Source organism: Suricata suricatta, chromosome 1 (genome assembly GCF_006229205.1).
Source record: "Suricata suricatta isolate VVHF042 chromosome 1, meerkat_22Aug2017_6uvM2_HiC, whole genome shotgun sequence".
Classification (NCBI taxonomy): Eukaryota; Metazoa; Chordata; class Mammalia; order Carnivora; family Herpestidae; genus Suricata; species Suricata suricatta.
In genome coordinates this window covers 43381055-43403211 of record NC_043700.1, presented here as the reverse complement: position 1 = coordinate 43403211, position 22157 = coordinate 43381055, and the positions used below count along the sequence as shown (strand labels likewise).

Here is a 22157-nt window from a genome sequence, read left to right as displayed (position 1 = left end):
AAGATGATGTAGGAAAATGATGTTATGTAAGCCAGAGAATGTTTATATGATTTTGTTGTTAGGGTTCTAATGTGACAGGTTAATTGTTAAAACAATCAAGATGTTGCTAGTTATCTATAATGATGAATATACAATTTTCTTCCATCCCTCTCAGTTTCCTGTAATTACTTGGGGTTTTTGTTTTTTTGTTTGCTTGCTTTAATTAGAGGGTAAATTCCTTCTTACTAAATGAGAAATCCATGATACTCAAAATATTTGAGAAACTATTAATCAACACAACAGTAAGAAAAGGGGGAGTATCTAGGAAAGTCACCTACTTAGACATTTTAGATTCGTAGCTCTTTGTTTAGAGTCATCTTCTTTCCCATGAGTATGGAGGCTAGAAATCTTAAATTTATACAAAGATTCTCAAGAGTATGTCTCTCTTGAAAATTTTTGTTTAATCTCAAAGTATAACATGAATCAAGAAATGTTAACATCCTTGGGTATCAAGAGCAAATAATAAGGAGAGGTTAAGTACATTTCTCTTCCATCCAGATTGTCCGGTCTTCCAAGCTAATCATTACTCGCCAACCCTACTTAGTTGCTGCTTCAGACTTTTGGATTGAAACCCTGAAAAAGACAAGTTCTTAAATGATCAACTTATTCCAAAAATTTAGATATTATGTAACCTTTGAACTTTTAAGAAATTAAAATAAATTCTGCGTAGTCACACTTCCAGTTTTATAGATTATTTGATAATCACAGTGAAGGGGTAGAAACATGGGAAGATAGGGAAAGAAAGTGAGAAAAACCTCACACTGGGATTCAAATATCCATCTGACTCATTGGTGTATTGTGGAGGAGTAAGGGATCAGCAGAAAACTTATGAGACATTGGGTAATTATTCTATGAGAAATGTCCTCTATCTCACTTCCCTGGGATATATTTCTGAGAAAATGATGAATATTGGGATCATCATCGCTTTCCAGCTAAAATCCTTCCATCTCCCTCTTGGGTTTGACCAAACTTAGAAGGAAGACATCTTAGCTCCTAACCTACAGTCATACACACACTGTTCTTAGTGAACATCTTCCAGGAAGACCTCTCTCCTTCATAGCAGGAGTGTGGCAAGATCACAATAGTTTGGCTATTGATCTCTTACCTTAGGTGTTGACACTGATTTATCCTTAAAAACAGGAGAGGGAAGCACTTTTGTGGCATGCTATATTAGGGACAAAAATAATAGTAGGCCATTAGAGATGCTATGCATTTCCAATCCTCAGTATATTTATTTCCAAATTTAAATCATGCCTTCCCTCCCCATTACTCACTTAAATTCTACCCAACTCACAGGGTCTAGTTCAAATATTAACCACCTAGTCAATGGATCTTTCTCTTACTTTAAATTAATCCAACCCCATTCATTTTTCACCACATTCTTATTAGTATGACTTGCTTTGGTGCAAAAATATGTGAGGAACTAAGTGCTCTATATGGACATGACTAGTTTTCACACTAAGCATGTAAACATTTTTGAAAAAAATATTAGTTCTTTCTCATTTACCCACAACAGAGTATCATGTATGAAGAAACAGTGTGCTCAGTAATTACTCAAGTGAATGAATTCTACTTTTTTACTTTATAGTACCTGACTTTTATTGCAGGCTTGCCTACGTATGGTCTGTTTCTTAATATCCTACCTTCTAAAGACAACTGTGGCTAATATAGGCCTTATTCTATCTATATTATATAAAAAGTAAAATACAATTTATAATAAAATTTTATGTTCTCCAAGATAACCATCTAGAAACTGTCCTTTGTTTACCTCCTATAGCAGAACTATTCATCATTTCTTGATGATTATTTAACAGTAGAATTATTTTTAACAATAAAAAAGTAATACCCATACTAATTTATAGATAGTAGGCAGGTCTTGCTTCCTCAGATACACCTAGGTGCTACAATACCTCAGGCTGACCTAAAGAGCACGTATCCTGAGAAGAATCTATAGATTTGGAGACACCGTTCATGTTGAGCACAGAAGACATTTAAAGGATCATTAGTGACTGTCTGATACTTACAAGGAAAGAGGAAGATGTCACAGTCGTAGGTATTGGTGGTGGTGGAAAATCTGGCTTTGTAATTAGCTAGTGAAAAGATTAAAAAAAATTAATTCAAAGATGGGGCCTTGAAAATAGATGTGCTTGATGAAAGGCTTATATCATTTTTAGAAATGAGGAACTCATGATCCTGCCCATGAAAATAGTCTAAACTTGTAAGTTCAAGTGCTTTAGTTAAGGTACACACATGCGATTCAGAAATAAGCTCAGTGCCAGTAGGCAGATGATGATGGCACTCTAGGAAGCAGATTTCTACTCATCTTGTAATAAGTTGCCAACTTTCCAGACCACCGTAATTCAGATTTAGAGGTTAAATGTAGAAATATGATGGAGAAGCCCACATTCTCATTCTTTTGCAGTTTCAAAAAGTTTTGCAGGAAAATCTATATTTTTATTAATATTCACACAGATTTTAATGTTTGTCTAACGAAATAACTGGGTATTGTGGGTTATGTCTCTTGCTAGTATTTTCTTGAGATTAGATTGGAAGTGATATTTAAGAGGTTGCTAACTCACAAAAGAAGCTGGAGGTTCATTGCCCTCTGGTGGCAGATCAGGTGTATGGAGCTTCATCTGAGTCATCTAAAAAATAATAATAATGACAATATCTTAAAAAATAATATCTTGAAATGATCAATTTCCTAAGTTCAACTTCCAAATAAGCAGTGGGAGACCAGAGCTGAGATGATGCAACAGACCAGACAGGAACTCACAGGGGCCCAGCTGCTGCGTTCTGCTGTAACCAGAGCCATTAGAGACGGGTTAAGTTCCCATCAAACATCATTGCCAATGGCACTGCCATTTACCAACTCTGCTCGAATTTCTAAACTTGCAGGATGACACAGGCAGGGCTTTAAGGGCTATACATACATATTACATATGCTGTCATACAAATATACATATCATTGTCTTTATTGGGACGTTTGCAAAAGGAAAAGGAATCAACCTACAGTTGGTGGGAGAGAGAGAGAGAGGGAAGGAGAGAGATCTGGAGTCCTCCTTCCTCATTCTTTTTATTTCTTTGCATTTGTGAACTTCAGCCAGCAGCCTCTGCATTTTAGGAAAACTCTTCTGAACTTAAAATAAAGGCAAAGGAGAATTTTCTGAATGTATAGTTACAGAGCCTCAAATTCTTACTCCACACTAACTAGTGGATGGGATTTGTGAAACGCCACTGAGCAGGAATGATAGGTGGTCAGGATGAGACAGTGAGAGAATCCTGAACTAGCGCCCAAGGCGAGCACACTTACAGACTACAACTCACCTCTTGGGGTTGTACCGCCTTCACCATCTGTGGGTTCCTCTTCTGTTTGTGTGGCCTGGTGCCAGTGGTAGATGGTGGCCTGTATGTGAAAGCATAACATATAAATTAACTTAGGAGCCACTTCACCATGATGAGGACATTCAAGAGAAGTTTGCCAATTTCCTTTGCCTGTTGTATCATCTTTGGTCATTGACCAGCCTTCCTTCTGCTCTCTAGGACATTCCTAAGGTTTCCCTGTCCTGGAATTCATAATCACCACCCCTAATTGTCTTTGTGATTCTCTTCAGAGCCCTGATTCCTAATAATGGTGGTGTTGAATCAACATTTATATAAATTATGTCATTTAATTAGTGATTTATTTTCTTCCTTCAATATTTAGGAAAACCCATTATATGTGAAGAAGTCAGTTATTTTTTAATGCTAAAAAGATACTATAGTGTCAAGACCACATTTGAAAGACTAACCAATCCAGGTACAAATCAAGACTCCACCAATTTACTTTGTAAGACTTTGAACATATTTGTTAACCTCTCTGAACCTTTGTTTCCACTTTAGAAAAAGTGTATAGTGCCTGACTTTGCAAGGCTGTTGTAATGATTAATATATGATAACTTTACATCCATAAAATGCAATTAACTGTTACTACTTCACAACATCCTTGTGAAGATTAGAGATAATGAATGCAAAAAGACTTAGGACAGCCCATGTCATAAGACAGTCGCTATAAATGTAACATTTTATTCTTATAAAATCATATTATATAAGAGTTATTATAACTCTCATTATTAATTATAAACACAGTGATAAACATAAAAAGACATGTCTTGCTGTGAAGGATTTTGCAGTAAAATTGACATGTGGTCCAAGAAAAAATATATCTATTCATTTCAGAGCATTTGAAGTAAACCACAATTAACTTTGAGGATTTGGGTCATATCTTTAAATTTAAAATAAATTAGCAACCAAAAACTCCCCAAAGCAAGATAGAAGTCTACCTCTGGACTTTCTTCTGCTTTCGTCTGGTGCTTTGGTGCCAGATCACTACAGCAACCACCACAAATATGACAGCCACGGGGAACAGCACCCCGACCACAATGGAGAAGTCTGCGACAAAGAGTGGAGGGGCTGGTGAGGGCATGAGAAATTCACAAATATGCATCACTCTAGTCCTCATTTCTCTTCTATCGCAAATTCCATTTCCCCTTCCTCCCCCTCCCCCAAAACACACGTTCCCTGGAAAATCTCTCATAGTCAATAAAATACAAGTGCATTTTGATCATGAGTGTTGTAATGTTATGCAGATGGAGGAAGTAAAGGGGAAATCCATATTAAACATTGCATATGAGGTAGGGCAAGCATCATGCTACTAATTCTGAGAAGGGATGAAATCTGTAATCACTGGAGAGCATAGGGAAGGGAAACGAAAGGGAATATGAAGTGAGGAGATGGAAGAAAAGGAGTGACACATTTTTCAAATTCAACCTTGGAACCAAACAGAAAAAGAAATGGAAACCTTGAGATCATATTCCTGTCGGTAGCAAACAAAGAGTGAAGACATGAAGACAAGAATTGATAGCGACACAAATGAGTGTCTGGTCTGGCTCCAGAGCAGAACAAGTACGGGCAGAAAGGAGTTTATGTGACCCTGTGAACCTTGGAATGGTTTGAACAAATTTCCTGGATCTATATGGTGTTCTCTCTTTTTAACCACTGATCTAAGTAATGAAGGTAACTTCAATCTTTTACTACCACAAGCATTAATTTCTCTTACAATAATCTGAAACTTCAGAGACCAGTAGGTACAAGTTTGAGGAGCAATGCAAACAGCTACTTATTAGAGATCAGCAAAGCAATAATAAGATTAATTTTTGCATAAATGCAAGAAAAATTCCCAAGTGTGAACACACATACATGCAAAGGCAAATATATCAGAAGCAGAATTTTAAGTAAGATAACAACATACATCTAATATTTTCCACCTTGCATAACAATTCTTATCCAAAAGGCCAAAGGAAATAAATTCCGAAGGATTTCTGTTGGACATAATAGGTATATTCAGAATGAAAAAAAAATGTACTGGCACTAACCTTAAAATTGCAACTATTTTCAGAAGACTGACATGGTATAAGAGGAAATAAAAAGGACACTGACTACTTCACAAACACCCCTAATTTTAAAGGAAATGGTCTGCAGAGAAAGCTGGGGTATAACACAGATGAGAAGTATCATTATAGGAAGTTGGTATGCATTTGAAGATGGAAATAATTAAAGAGAAAATATACTCTTCTGTTTCTGGTAATTGTGGTCTGAGAAATTCAGACTAACTCTCCCAGTAAGAGCAACTAAGTCTTTTTTGAAAAAAATAGTTGCCAAAGTTATGGCAATATTTTAAAAAAAAATAGGGAAAGGGGCACCTGAGTGGCTCAGTGGGTTGACCTGACTTCGGCTCAGGTCATAATCTCGTGGTTTGTGAATTCAAACCCCATGTTCGGCTCTGTGCTGACAGCTCAGAGCCTGGAGCCTGTTTCAGATTCTGTGTCTCCCTCTCTCTTTGCTCCTCCCCTTCTCATATTCTGTCTGTCTGTCTCTCTCTCTCAAAAATAAATAAACATTAAAAAATTTTTAATTAAAAAAATAGGGGAGAATGACCTTGGAAAGATTAGTGCAGGATCCCAGAAAGACAGAAAGGAAAATGATCCTGGACTTGGAAGTTCAGAAATGCAGGAGGAAGGAATGAAAAGTAAACTAACCAAGCATGAATCCTAATGTAAATTATGGCCTTTGGATGACAGTTGTGTATCACCAGTTGTGACGATGTTCCTCCGTGGTGGGGGACGTTGATGGTGAGGGAGGCTTTGTGTCAGGGAAGGGTGGAGAGGCAGAAAGTACATGGGGAGTTCTGTACTTGCTGCTCAGTTTTGCTGTGAACTCAAAACTGTTCTAAAATATATAATCTCTCAATTTATAAAAAGAAAAATGGAATGATTAAAAGCCTCAGTAAGTCTATAAGAAAATAAGGAGAGAAAAAGGAACATAAAGCAGGCAGAACAAATAAAAATCATATAATATGATTGTAGATTATACCCAAGTATATCAGTAATTACCTTTAATTTAAATGGACTACGTACTCTGGTTTAAAATATATGTGGTAAGACTAAAATTTTAAGAATATGTATATTTCCACACCTTTCAAAAATAAGAGACAGATACAAAACATGAGGCTTCAGAAAGAATGAAAGTAAAGTATGGAAAAATGTTGTACTAATATAAAAGAGACCAACAGAAATTTGGTACAGCTGTATTAGTTTTTAGGTACTATAGACTTTAAAAAACAAGAAAAGGCAGCTGGGTGGCTCAGTCGGTTAAGTGTCCGACTTCAGTTCAGCTCATGATCTCACAGTTGGTGAGTTCAAGCCCTCATCAGGCTCTGTGTTGACAGCTCAGAGCCTGGAACCTGCTTGGACTCTGTGTCTCCTCTCTCTGCCCCTCCCATGCTCATGTACTGGCTTTCTCTCTCTCAAAAATAAACAAACATTATAAAAACTTTTAAGGCAAGAAGACTAGAGACACACAGAAGCATTGAATAATCATTAAAGTGTTAATTCACTGAGAAGACATAACAGTTCTAATATTTTATGTAATAATAGCATGGTCGCAACATACATAAGGACTGATAGAACAAGAAGTCTTAACCAAATTCACAGTTATAGGGAGGGATTTTACTATTTCTGGCTCAGGAATTGATAGTACAAAACAAACAAGATAACAGTAGGGATTGATGTATGCACACACAGTGAACAAAGGTGGCCCAACAAACACAGAAAACGCTGCACAGAACAACTGTGGAATATGTTTTTTGTGTGCACATACAGAATACTCACAAGCATGGGCACATGCTGAGGCATGAAGCAAGCAAGTTTCAACAAATGCCAACAGATTCTTAACACAGTAGTTTCTCTGATCCGTATGGAATTATCTTAAGTATTAATTTAACAATAAGCGGGCAACAACTAAGAGAGGTCTTAGAGGAAAATGTATGGATTTATAACCTTAAAAAATGTATTTAAAAAGAGGACTGAAAATTAATGAACCAAATATCCTTTTCAAGAATTTTCTTAAGATAAAATAAATTTAAGGAAAAGAACTTGAATAGGATAAATTACTGTAGAAATTGAAATAACAAATGAAATGTAAAAAAAGAAAAATTATAAAAAATAATAATTGGAAAATCGTGATAGTTAAAAAGAGAAAAAAAACAATTCTACAGATTCCATTGATTGAAAGAAAAGTGAGGAGTGCCTGGGTGGCTCAGTCGGTTAAGTATCCAACTCAGTTTTGGCTCAGGTCATGATCTCATGGTTCTGAGTCCAAGCCCTATGTTGGGCTCCTTGCTGACAGTGTGGAGTCTGCTTAGGATTCTCTCTCTCCCTCTCTCTCTGTCTCTCCCCTGCTCACACTCATTCATTTCCCCCCTCTCTCTCAAAATAAATAAATAAACTTTAAAAAAGTGAATGTTATGAGCAATTTTCATCCCCCCTAAATTAAATTTAGATGAAGCAGAAAAATGTATAGAAAACCATAATATAACAAAATTTATATATGAAGAAATAAAGACATGAAAGGTCTTATAACAACTCAAGAAATTGGGTATTCTTATATAACTCTTCCAGAGAATATAAAAAATGAATACTCTCTAATTCATTTTCTGTGATTAGCATAACAGAAACCATATGTTTGCACTCATAGATCTAACAAGAAAACAGGAGAAACCTAATGGAGGACCAGGGAGAGGGGAAGAGGGGAAGAGAGTTGGGGAGAGAGAGGGATGCAAAACTTGAGAGACTATTGAATACTGAAAATGAACTGAGGGTTGAAGGGGAAGGGGGAAGGGGGAGAAGAGGTGGTGGTGATGGTGGAGGGCACTTGTGGGGAAGAGCACTGGGTGTTGTATGAAAACCAATTTGACAATAAACTATTTAAAAATAAAATAAAATAAAATGAAAAAAAAGGACTTAATTATCTTGGGGGAAAAAAACCCACATAACATAATAATACCTATACCGCTGTACAGTATAAAGAAATTAGAGGACAGTATCATTCATGGACATAAAATAGCAAACATCATCCATCAATATGTGTAAGAGATACTGTTTCTACATTGGGTTTATACAAAGATTGTAAAGTTAAAGAAATGTTAAGATGTCAATCAATTTATTTTGAAATATTAGCAGAGTAAAGGGATAAAAAAAATCTCACTCAATAAACAAATAAAATGTCTTTAATTCTCAGCAAACTAGGAATAGAAGTGAACTTTCTAATCTGATGAAGAAGATCTAAATATGTACAGACTGCCTTCAGATACTAGAGCAAAATACTGCAAGTCTTTCCTTTGAGATTGGAAGAAAAACAAAGAAATTGCTATTACTATTTATATATTCTGCATTGCATAAGGAGGCTCTATTCAGCGAAAGAAAACAAACACAAGGAAATAAAATTATGAAGATTAGATAGAAACAAAACTGTCATTTTCTGAAATAATATGATTGAATATGTAGGAAATCTAAAAGGATTTATAGATAAGTACTAGAATTATTAAGAGAGGTAGTATAGTGCTTGACATAAAAATGAATTACAAAAATTAGTTGAATTTCTATATTCAGTAATAGTTGGAAAATATTTTTTCAAGAGATGCCATTTAAAATATACAATAAAATTTAAATTCTTAGAAACAAATCTAACAAAATATATGTGAAATTGTTATGGTGAAACTATCAAGTATTAATTGCCAAAATTAAGAAAGACTAAATAAATGAATAAACATTTCATCAATAGATTAGGAATTCAATAGTTTATATATGCCCATTGTCCCCATAGAGACCAAAGATGTGGTCTACACCAAATGAAAATCCCAACAAGAATTGTGCGTGTGACTTGAGAACCTGATTATAAAATATATGTAAAAGTACAAAAAACTACCAACCAAGTCATTCATAAAGAACAAAGTTAAAGGACCACCTAGATCAAAATTATTTTAAAGACATGGTAGTGAAGGAGTGTCATACTAGTACAGGGATAAATCGGACCACCAGAAGAGAACAGATAACCCAGAAAGACACATATATGCATGCTTGTTTTATTAGATAACAACACTGTAGAGTCTTCGGGAAGGATGATCTTGCATATGAATGATGATGTGACAACTGGCTGTTCATCTGGGATAAAAATGAAATTAAACATTTTTATTAAGCTTTTATATTTTGTGTATGATGTTTCATTAATTAAACATTTTTATTATGCTTTTGTATTTTGTGTATGATGTTTTAAACATCATACACATAGGAATTTCATATAGATTAGAGACTTAAACTTGAAAAGAGAATACAATAATGCTTTTTAGAAGACAATATACAGATATATATTCATAATTTCAGAGTTGGGAAAATTTCCTTAAAAAAAGACACACAAAGAAAAAACTAATAATCAAGAAAATGATGAAAAAATTGACTATATTGTAATTAAAAACTTCTGTTAATCACATAACATCACAGAGAGCATTAGAAAACTCAGAAGGAAGGAAGTTATTTTTAACATATATAACTGAAAATAGTTTATATCAAAAATATAATGTTAAAACATATATAAGTTAATAAAAAGGTAGGGAGAAACAACTCATTAGAAATACAAACAAAAAGGCTTGAAGAAATACTTCAAAGAAGATAAAATCCAAATGGTCAAAAGATAAGGAAATGTTCTTTTATTATTCATAGTAGTAGTTACAGAAAGCAAAATTAAAAATCCAACATGCTGTCACTAACCCAACAGAAAGGCTAAAATTTGCTGTCTGCCAATGGCAAATGGCTTAAAGGTTGTAGAACAATAGGAACTTATACTCACTGCTGCTGGGAGTGTTAATTTGTATAACCACTCTGGAAACAGCTTGGTATGTTACAGTCAAGTTAAACAGATTTGAATGTGGGGTGCCTGGGTGGCTCAGCCAGTTAAGCCTCTGACCTTGGATTTCAGCTCAGGTCATCATCTCAAGGTTCATAAGTTTGAGCTCCACCTGGGGCTCAGTGCGGACAGTGCAGAGCCTGCTTGTGATTCTATGTGTGTCTCTCTCCGCCCATCCCCCACTCATTCTCCCTCAAAAATAAATAAGCATTTTAAAAAATGGATTTGAATGATAACATTTATGGAAATTTTTTCTCAACATAGCCTTGAAGTATCCATAAAAGCAGTAAAAAAGAAATTGTCATATATATATAACTTATATATATAATGTTATATCAATTATACATATCTTATACCAATATATGACAAAATTGTGATATTATGCACAATAGCAAAAATAAACTAATGCTAGTTACATATAAGAATATGGATGATTTTGAAAACATAATAGAGGAAAGGGTAATCCTTAGAGGAAGAGAGGACATTAGGACAGGTATGGAGCCAAAAGAAGAGATGTCTGGGTTGTTGGCAATTCTCAGTTCCTTGGTCCAGATCATATGGTATGAATGCTCATTTTATAATTTATATTATATATATATGGATATTTGTTAGAGTATAAATGTATATAAATAATATATGGAATATATCTATGTGTTTTTTGTATAAATTTTACTAAAAAAATGGCTTTAGTTAAGTAAGCTTGAAAGCCCTTAGTTATGTATGGCCATACTATAGAGCAGGGATCTTAACCTTTTATGTACCACAGATCATTTTAGAAATCTGATAAAGCCTATAAGCTCTTTCTTTGAATGTTTTTAAATTCACTAGTAAAATGCACAGGACTAAAAAGGAAGCCAATGATCCTGGAATATAGTTATCAAAATACTATAAAACAATTTGTGATATTGTTAAATATTTGCTTCTTTTTAAAGCCCTAGATTATAAGATCTAATGGTAGATTAATAATCACCATAATTTCAAACTGGAGATACATATGTGTGATATTTAAAGATTTATGTAGCCATCAGCCCTCAGCAGATACAAAAAATCCAGGTCATACCATGCATATTTTCAGATCACAATGCTATGAAACTTGAAATCAACCATAAGAAAAATTTTGAAAAGCCCTCAAATACTTGGAGGTTAAAGAATATCCTACTGAAGAATGAATGGGTTGACCAGGAAATTAAAGAAAAAGTAAAAAATACATAGAAGCAAATGAAAATGAAAACATGACAGCCCCAATACTTTGGGATGCAGCAAAGACAATCCTAAATGGAAATTACATTGTAATTCAGGTCTATCTCAAGAAGCAAAAAGTTCCCAAATATACAATATAACTTTACACCCAAAGAAGATAGAAAAGGAATAGTAAAGCCTATCAGCAGAAAAAGGGGAATAATAAAAATCAGAGAAGATATAAGTGATATAGAAACAAATGAACAGACAAAAATACAGTAGAACAGATCAATAAAACTAAGAGCTGGTTCTTTGAAAGAATAAACAAAATTCATAAACCTCCTAGCCAGACTCATCAAAAAGAAAAGAGAGAAAACACAAACAGATAAAATAACACATGAAAGAAAAGAGATCACAACCAACACCACAGAAATACAAATAAGTATAAAAGAATACTATGAAAAATGATATGCCAACAAACCAAGCAATTTGGAAAAAAATGGACCAATTCTTAGAGACTCATGAACTACCAAAACTGAAACAGGAAGAAATAGAAAATTTGAACAGACACATAACCAGCAAAGAAATTGAATCAGTTATCAAAAATCTCCCAACAAATAAGAGTCCTGGGCCAGATGGCTTTCCAGGGAAATTCTACCAGACATTTAAAGCAGTTGACACCTATTCCTCTCAAACTGTCCCAAAAAGTGGAAATGGAAAGAAATCTTCCAAACTCATTTTATGAAGCCAACCTTACTTTGATTTTAAAACCAAAGAAAAATTTAAACCCAAAAAGAAAATTAAATGCCAATCTTCCTGACAAAACTGGATGGTCATGGAAAGTGGCACTTGTGGAGAAGAGCACTGGGTTATATGGAAACCAACTTGATAATAAACTATATAATTAAGAAAAAAACTGGATGCAAAAATTCTCAACAAGATACTAGCAAATTGAATTCAACAGCACATTGAAAGAATTATCCACCACAATCAAGTGGAATTTATTCCTGGGCTGCAGGTCTAGTTCAGTATTCATAAGTCAATCAATGTGACATACCACATTATAAAAAGAAAGGATAAGACTATATGTGCCTCTCAGTAGATGCAGAAAAAGCATTTGACAAAATACAGCAACCTTTCTTGATAAAAACCCTCAAGAAAGTAGGAATAGAAAACATAATTCAAATCATAAAGGCATATATGAAAGATCACAGCTAATGTCATCCTCAATGGGGAAAAATCAAGAGCTTTCCCCTTAAGGTCAGGAAAACAACAGGGATGTTCATTCTCACCACTATTATTCAGCATAGCATTGGAAGTTCTAGCTTCAGCAATCAGAAAACAATAAGAAATAAAAAGCTCTAAATCAGCATGGAGGAAGTCAAACTGTCACTCTTAACAGACGATATGATACTCTACATGGAAAACCCAAAAGACTTCACCAAAAAATTGCTAAAACTTATCCATGAATTCAGCAAAATCATAGAATATAAAACAATGTACAGAAATTGGTTGCATTTCTATACACCAATATAGAAGCAGTAAAATGAGAAATCAAGAAATTGATCCTATCTATAATTATACCATAACCTATAAAATACCTAGAACAAACCTAACCAAAGAGGTAAAAGATCTCTACACTGAAAACTTTAAAAAGATTACGAAAGAAATTGAAGAAGACACACAAAAAATGGAGAAACATTCCCTGTGGGTTGGAAGAACAAGTATCATTAAAAAGTCTGTACTATCCAAAACAAGCTATACATTCAATTCAATCCCTAACCAAATAACACCAGCATTTTTCACAGAGTTAAACAAACAATTCTAAAATTTGTATGAAACCAGAAAAGATCCCAAATAGCCAAAGCAATGTTGAAAAAGAAAATCAAAGCTAGTGGCATCACAATTCTGGACTTCAAGCTGTATTACAAAGCTGTAATCATAAAGACAGTATGGTATTGGCACAAAAACAGAGATTACCAGAACAGAATAAAGAACCCAGAAATTGATCCATAAAGCGATGGCCAATTCATCTTCAATAAAACAGGAAAGAATATCCAATAGGAAAAAATGACAGTCTCTTCAGCAAATTGTGCTGGGAAAATCGAATAGTGACATGCAGAATGAAACTGGACCATTTTCTCATACTATACACAAAAATAAATTCAAAATGGATGGAAGACCCAAATGTGAGACAGGAAACCATCAAAATCCTACAGGAGAAATTAGGCAGCAACCTCTTTGACCACAGCAACTTCTTACTAGACAAGTCTCTGCAGGCAAGGGAAACAAAAGCAAAAATGAACTATTGGGACCTCCTCAAGATAAAAAGCTTCTGCACAGCAAAGGAAACAATCAACAAAACTAAAAGGCAACTGACAGAATGGGAGAAGATATTTGCAAATGACATATCAGTTATCCAAAATCCCAAATCTACAAAGAACTTATCAAACGCACCCAAAAAACAAATAATTCAGTGAAGAAATGTGCAAAAGACACGAATAGACACATCTCCAAAGAAGGCTATACGGCTGACACACGAAAAGATGTTCAATATCACTAATCATCAGGGAAATCAAAACCACTATGAAATGCCACCTCACACCTGTCTGAATGGCTAAAATTAACAACTGAGGCAACAACCAATGTTGGCAAGATACAGAGAAAGGGAAAACCTTTTGCAGTATTGGTGGGAATGCAAACTGATGTAATCATTCTGAAAAACAGTATGGATGTTCCTCAAATAATTAAAATTAGAACTACATATGACCCAGCAATTGCACTACTAAGTACTTACCCAAAGGATACAAAAATGCTGATTTGTAGGAGCACATGCATCCCAATATTTATAGCAGCATTATAAACAATAGCCAAATTATGGAAAGATCCCAAAGATCCATCAGCTGATGAATGTATAAAGAATCTGTGGTATATATATATATACACAACAGAATATTACTCAGTGATCAGGAAAGAATCAAATTGCATGGATGGAACTAGAGTGTATTATGCTAAGCAAAATAAATCCATTAGAGAAAGACAAATATATGATTTCACTCATATATGAGATTTGAGAAACACAACAGATGAACATAGGGGGAGGAAAAGGAAAAATAAGATAAAAACAGAGAGGGAAGCAAGTCATAAGAGACACTTAACAATAGAGAACAAATTGAGGCTCGCTGGAGGGAAGCAGTGGGGGGATGGGCTAGATGGATGATGGGCATAAAAGAGGGCACTTGTAGGGATGAGCACTAAGTATTATATGTAAGTAATGAACCACTGGGTTCTACACCTGAAACCAATACTACCCAGTGTGTTAACTAACTTGAATTTAAATAAGTAATTTAAAAAATAAAGATTTATGTAGCAACTGCAATGTGATACAAAAATATGTATAATTTTATGGGTGACAAAATCATGAGAACTATTAATACCACGGTGGTGTGTTGCTTTACATCCCTGTAATTGTAGAAAATTCTAAATTCTAGTTAGAATTTAATGAAAATAGACATTTATTTTTCTCATTCAGGCTTAGATGAGAAGCCTGGATACCATGAAAACTATCCGCTGGGATCTGTTCCTTTGGTGATCTGTCTCTTTCCTGAATTAGAGGACTTTCCCCAGTCTGGTGGAGGTTTTCCTTGATGGTTGGGTCAGAGATTGTGCCAGAAATGGAAACAAAAACAAAAGAAAACCTGATGGATAAAGTTGAATCTTGACATAGTGGTTTTAACAAGTAGAATAAGAAAACCTGATGGATAAAGTTGAATCTTGACATAGTGGTTTTAACAAGTAGAATCAGAGAAAAACATCCCCAACTGCCCATGAACCACTCCAGCTGCCTCCATGATGCACTTAAGATAGAAATTTGATGTAATATAATGTATCTTGCATCACCAGTCCTGGATTTAAAGTTTTCAAGAAATACTTTAACAGTGTGTGTTGGAATTTATTCTACTTTATTAGATGATATGTAATTAATGGGATAAAGGCATAAAAATATAAAAATAGTAGGTTTAAAATAATATGTAGAGGTAGAATACATATAGAATATATGCTTTCAGAAAATAAAGCTATAAAGAGTCAAAGTAAATTTAGAGGGGCATCTACTTGGTACTCTCAACAAAATGACAACAGATTATAAAAAAAGACATGAAAGGAGAAGATAATAGAATAATATGAAAGTGGTTTAAGGAAACTCAAAAATGTAACTGAATATTTTTAAATGTCACTATAAGTAAAAAAATTAAAATATAGTAAAATACATTATAACTAATAAATAGGAGTGTTAACATTGCCAACAATTCACTCTATTTTACAGAAAATAATTTTGAAAGACATTCCCAAAAAAAACAGGAGATAGACAATGACAAACAAAAAGATAATAAGGCCACCTTGTCAAGATATTTAATACAAATAATTTATATTTCTGAATTAGAAACCAAAGAAGTGGAGCAGAATCCATTTTAAAATCTGTAATAATAGAACCATTCCTTGAACAGAAGAATCAAATCCTCACTTTCAAGGACCTCACTGGAAAACAATCAAAATAGTAAAAAGAAAACAGCACCCAGGCATGGCATAATGACTGGTCTTCATTAAGTGGCAATTGTAAAAACATTTAAGGGAAATAAACTATTTTTAAAGGGTTATTTAACACCGACAAACAAAATAAGGGTAACCTCAATGTTTGAACTTTAAATATCAGTGTCTACTTCTTAAGAGTTATGAAATTAAAACTGTGAGTCAAAAAATCTTATCCAACCATACCCGCTATTTATGTTTTCTACTTAGCAACAGCGTTAAATCCTTATAAATGCTAAGTTTCATGTAAGAAGAAATTACTAATGAAAGTGATTTAGCAAATCAAGAAAAGAAACAAAATAAAGTTCAACAAGAGAAAAGTCATAGTTTAAAAGGATTTTTCATGAGTGTTGAAACCATTAAAGAATTTTCTAATTAAAGTATTTGATTATGTTTATATATCCAAATACCAGATGACACATCCTAAAATGTGTATGTGTATGTGTGCATGCATATATACATGTAATAATATATTTAATATTTAGATATATATGTAATAAAATCATAGAACACTAGAAAAACATAGTAAAGAATTTTTAAAAATTGCAACAAGAAAGTAAAGGGATTTAGGTGGACAGAAACAGAGTAAATTATAGCTCCACGCATCAGAAGCAAATACTATTCTTTCTTGGGAAGTCTAATAGAGAACTAACAAATTTTTTTAAATTTTTTTATGTCTTTTATTTATTTTTGAGAGACAGAGAGAGACAGTGCGAGCAGGGGAGGGTCAGAGCGAGAGGGAGATGCAGAATCTGAAGCAGGCTCCAGGCTCTGAGCCAGCTGTCAGCACAGAGCCCGACACGGGGCTCAAACCCACGAACCGTGAGATCATGACCTGAGCCGAAGCCAGCTGCTTAACCAACTGAGCCACCCAGGTGCCCCAGAACTAACAGTTTTTTTTTTAAAAAATAGCCCAAACATCAGAAGTAGATGCCATTTTTTCTTGGGAAGCCAACAGAGAGTCTGAACTTGGACAGATGACTTATTCAGGCCCATCCCCATCTACATCCCCATCTCCATCCTTTGTGTATTCAGAACAATAGTGAGCTATGCCTTGGATAAAGACCCAAGACTGCTCTCTAGAAGAAGCAAGAATCTGAGGAGCAGAATGGAGGCTAACTGCAGATACCCACAGTAGATGAGACAGAGTAGGAGGATCAAGGAAAGAGCATGGAGGAAAAGCAGCTCTCTCAGGAAGTAAATGCAATGAAGAGCCCTTTACTGGGCCAAGTATTCTTCACCATGGTGACTGGAGGTGAGGATTCCCCACCTTGGCTGCTTTCCACTCTGAAGTCTTAGGGGAGGTCTCTCTATCTGCTGATAGAGCTCACAGCCAGATGTCCCATCCAAAGAGGTATCGGTAGGTACAAGTATAAAACACACAAAGAAACCCCATGCAAGCTCATTCAAATCAACCTAATCCCACATTAAACAAGGGTCCATACCCAAAGAAAAAAGCAGCACAATGGAATAAGAGACAGGGTGAAAAACAAGTCAATCGACTCAAAAGAAATAGAGATGATTCAAAGAACAAAACTGAATCTACAAAAATAATTTAAGCCTGATCTTAGAGAGTTTTATGAGGGTTTTGTATCTATGCATTAAGTCAAAGCTGTTACGAAAATAGAATAGTCATAAAGCATGAAAATGTGGGAAATTACAGTAAGACTACAAATCCAAAATTTGAGGACATCTTTTTGTATGTTGAGTGGAAGCATAAGGATGTAGAAAATATGATTGAAAAGTTGTTAGAGACCTTAAAGATTAATATTGTAGATTCAATATTTACAGAACAAGAATTCCAAGAGGAGAGAAAAAACCCAATGAAATATAATGTATTATGAAATACAAGCTCAGAAGAGGAGAGCAAGATGCATAATGTTACCTACGGAAGACCACTGTGGAGTCATCACAGTCCGGAGGGGCCCATCCTTCTTTGCACTGACACTGGAGCTCATGGTCACACACCTAGACAAGAAGGGCTCCTGTTAGTCTCCAGGCTAGGCTGACCACCAACCCAAGGGGTCTGTTCATCCATTCATAAGAAGGACTAACCCCTGCTCTGCACCCTTCCAACTGTCTACATAACATATGAATCTACCATAGAAATTTCAATACCAGGTTCTTGGAAGAAATTTTTTTCATTGAACCAAACTACTCAGCGGTTAGGCAAACTTAGTACCATTTAATGCTGAAGTATTACTTTAGCATCATCAAGACTTACCTGAACTTACAAAAGATTCAGCAAGTTTGGGGAAACTTTCAAAACTTACGGCATGTCCTTTGCACTTGGAGGAGCAATTGGTTGATTTGTAGGCTCTTTCAATATCCACACATTCTGCATTAATACAGACCTGAAAGTGATGTGAAAAACATCGAGTTGACATTGATCTTCAATGGCTTCAGTTCTTCAGATTGCTCAGTCTTTGGAATTTAGTCTTATATTATTAGCCACTACTACCGTTATCAAACTTGCCTTTTTACATTTTTTAAAAATTCTGTTTGTTTATTTTGAGAGAGAGAGAGAGTGCACACACATGTGCACAGTGGGGGAGGGGCAGAGAGAGAGGGAGACACAGAATCCCAGTCTCCAGGCTCTGAGCTATCAGTACAGAGCCCGATGCAGGGCTCACACTCACAAGCCATAGGATCATAACCTGAACCAAAGTCAGACACTTAACCAACTGAGCTACCCAGGCATCCCCCAACTAAACTTTTTATTAGGGAAATCACAACATTCTTTTGAAAATAAGAAGATGGGATCTAGATAATATTGATTATATAAAATTTAGAAAGTTCTCTGAAGAACATTTCCCTATTTCACTTTATTCCTCATGGGTCATTCTGTTAATCTACCTCTTCAGTCCACTCCTGAAACTAATATTTAGCACTGAGCTAAGTGTTGCACATGATACAAGGCACCCATTCCAAACAAAAATATTATGAAAAGCATGTTAATATCATTATCATCTGGAATATTAAAGTAATTACCATTTATGTAAAAATCAATAGTATTTTTATTATCTCTTTATTATAATCAGAGTGGCTTATAATATATTGAGACCCTACTGATGTGGGGGCAATAAAATTTACCTAGGCTTAATAACCTAGTACTAAGTGCATAATAGTTACTTGTTATATAATATGAAAGGATGTATGCAGGCATGCATAAATGAATGGCATATATATTGCTTTAAAAACTGTCCTCTGTGGAATAAAAGGAAGCCACTGAAAGCAAACAAACAAAACAACAAGACAGAAGAAATTTTTATTAAAAGCTACATTTTCAACTTACCTTCCTGTTTCCACACTTAGTTCCATTAGCTACCATGCCTATTTCTTGACTGCTGTCTTCTGGATCAAATGTTTTACATGTCAGGAAAGTTACTATATGTCCTCTCCAGAACAAATTATCTGACCCACCTTGACAGAACAACTTCCCACACATGGCATCACTGAGGAAAAGTCAAAATTTGCTGTAGTTAAAATACCAGGATCCAAATTGCAGGTTTATACAAATGTGGCACAGCTCCCTGACTATCACTATTTAATTAATGGTAGTTCTTCCTATAGCAGAGATTCCTAGGTCACCTTTATATCAAAGTTTCCCTTGTTCTTCAGAAATAGAACTACTGAATATTAACAAGTCACATTGTTGCTCAAAAACAAAACCAAACCCTCATTTCCCAGATTTCCAGGCAGCTAATTTTGGCCAATTGCCTAAGTTCTGGCCCATGGGAAGAAAGGAGAATCTATGTGCAAATTCTTGAAGGTGTCCTTACACCTATTCCTCATTTTTTTTTCTCATTTTGGCTTATTGGAATGCAATGGCTGGGGCTGAAGAAGTCATAACAGACCAAAAGAAACACTAGGGAATGAAGGTCGTTTTCAAGATAAAAGGAGAAAGGACTTGTAACATCATGGAGTGCACACAGAGTGAGTTTCTGTCTTGTTTCAGCTAAGGTACTTTTTTTTATGTTTATTAGTTTATTTGGAGAGAGACAGAGACAGTATGAATAGGGAAGGGGCAGAGAGAGAGGGAGAGAGAATCCCAAGCAGGCTTTGTGCTGTCAGCACAGAACCGAATGAGGGACTCCAACTCACAAACTGCGAGATCCATGACCTGAGCAAAACCCAAAAGTCAGATACTTAATGGACTGAGCCATCCAGACACCCTAAAGTTACTTTTTTTCCCACGAATTACATAGAATAATTTTTCCAACTCTAGCTGTGTCTATCTAAGGCTGAGCCTTGAGTGACAGTAAAACTATTCACTTACTGCCGAAGTGAAAAAGACAACACCAATAAAATTCAAGTCAACTGCTTTATGCAGAATTCAGAGGAAGGCTCAGAAAAACTATTCTGAGAGTGAGAGAATCAGATTCTTCTGAGGCTTCTGGTAGCTGTTAGGGAATATGACTGGGGAGTGGAGACAGGCATGCATTCTCTCCAAAACTGAGAAGGTGTTTTTCTTCAGTCACTGTATACAGAAGGCTCTAGAGCACAGAGAACTCCAGGCCTACTCTCCGCTGCAGTCAATTCAGATGTGCTTAGGACGTCAGGCCATGGAATGAATGACACATTAGTGCCTCTAGTTGCAGAAATGACCCAGGGCTCAGACAGTTGTACCAGACAATAGTGTGTGTGCATGTTACATAGGGACATGGAGCTTTTCTGCTGTTTCTACTCAATACCTCACAAACCACATATTGGTCTCCCCCAAACACATACACATTTCTTTTTACGTAATTGTTTTCCCTTTTGAATCTGTCCTGATTTCTTTTAAAGGGGAGACTGCAGGATATTGTTATCCTTTAGGCCCAGACCCCCAAGAGATGATACCACATCCAAAATAAAGTTTGGTAATATTTATCATCTAGAATAATTACTGTTTAATAGAAAAGCTTTGAGAAATGTTAACCTTGTTCAGTCTCTTGTTATGCATTACTTAGTATGTATAAAATCTGAAGCAGGTACTAAGATTAATCTATGCTAATTTGAATTTTAAGTCATCTTAAAATTTTGGAATTAAAAAAAAACTTATACAAAAATTGCAAGTCCTGGGGCACCTGGGTGATTAAACATCAGGCTCTTGATTTTGGCTCAAGTCATGATCTTGTGGTTCATGAGTTTGAGCTCCACATCGAGCTCTGCAGTGATAGGGCGGAGCCCGCTTGTAAATTCTCTCCCTCTCTTTCTGCCCTTTCCCCACTCACTCTCTTGTTCTCTCTCACTCAAAATAAATAAGTAAATATCAAAAGAAATTTCAAGCCCATTGCTTATGATATTTTAGAACTTTCTCCCCCAGAATATCAATATAAAAAGTAAAACAAATTCTTCAGGTGAATTGTCAATCTTTTCTCTTACTGTAGTTTTTCTTTCTGTAATACCATGGCAAGTTTAAATAAAACTATATAAGCATTAAATTGGTTATTCCTTTTAGTAGATCAATATTTCTACTTCTTGAATCATAATGAAAGACCTAGATGGAAAAGCTCCTAAGGAATACTAGAAAATCCACGTATAGATTTCCAGCCAGGCCCACTCTCTGCTGCATGTCTCATCCAAACATTCACTCTATGTAACAACGACTGTACTCAATGTCATCTGAAGCACCTGCCAGAAAGACTGGAAAAAGAGATCACTTATTTGTTTTTTAATAGTCCCTAGCCTAAAACCATAGCACATTAAGAGTCACCTAATGAATGTTTATCAAATGGATGATGTGCAAATTCACTTTCTCTTTAATTGGAATAAATCAGAATGTGTGTCTGAAAGAGAGTGATCTCACTAGTCTGTGGAGGAGGAAGGTTCAAACAACAGGGTCACTTACGTTGGTTTGCAGGGAATGTGTGTGCCGTCCACTTTGCGACAGTACCCATACCTTGACCCACCTTCATTCCTGCTGTAACACGATTTATCTGCAACGTTGGTTCCTGGAGGCAGGCATGGTCAGCAGGGACATATTAAAAAAGAAGAGAGATAAGAGGTTCAATGCTACAAAGCATTCATGAGATACAAAATTAATGAAATACATAGCATGAGAAGTACTATTAGGGCATAATCCCATTGAC

The 22157-nt window shown here is 35.2% G+C and overlaps 1 protein-coding gene across 1 annotated transcript in view; it reads right to left on the bottom strand.

Moving 5' to 3' along the window:
- Window positions 1–419: 419 nt before the first annotated feature.
- The window catches only part of ADAM28 (ADAM metallopeptidase domain 28), a 67831-nt gene continuing 46093 nt past the window's right edge, over window positions 420–22157 (bottom strand). Inside the window, exons 16-25 of the mRNA XM_029950383.1 lie at window positions 21917–22019; window positions 19379–19538; window positions 18357–18437; window positions 17973–18051; window positions 4362–4470; window positions 3367–3445; window positions 2619–2684; window positions 2064–2129; window positions 1145–1204; window positions 420–612 (exon numbers count right to left, since the gene is read on the bottom strand). Coding sequence (XP_029806243.1) covers window positions 592–612; window positions 1145–1204; window positions 2064–2129; window positions 2619–2684; window positions 3367–3445; window positions 4362–4470; window positions 17973–18051; window positions 18357–18437; window positions 19379–19538; window positions 21917–22019 — 824 coding nt within the window. The 3' untranslated portion in view covers window positions 420–591. The remainder of the gene's footprint in view (window positions 613–1144; window positions 1205–2063; window positions 2130–2618; window positions 2685–3366; window positions 3446–4361; window positions 4471–17972; window positions 18052–18356; window positions 18438–19378; window positions 19539–21916; window positions 22020–22157) is intronic.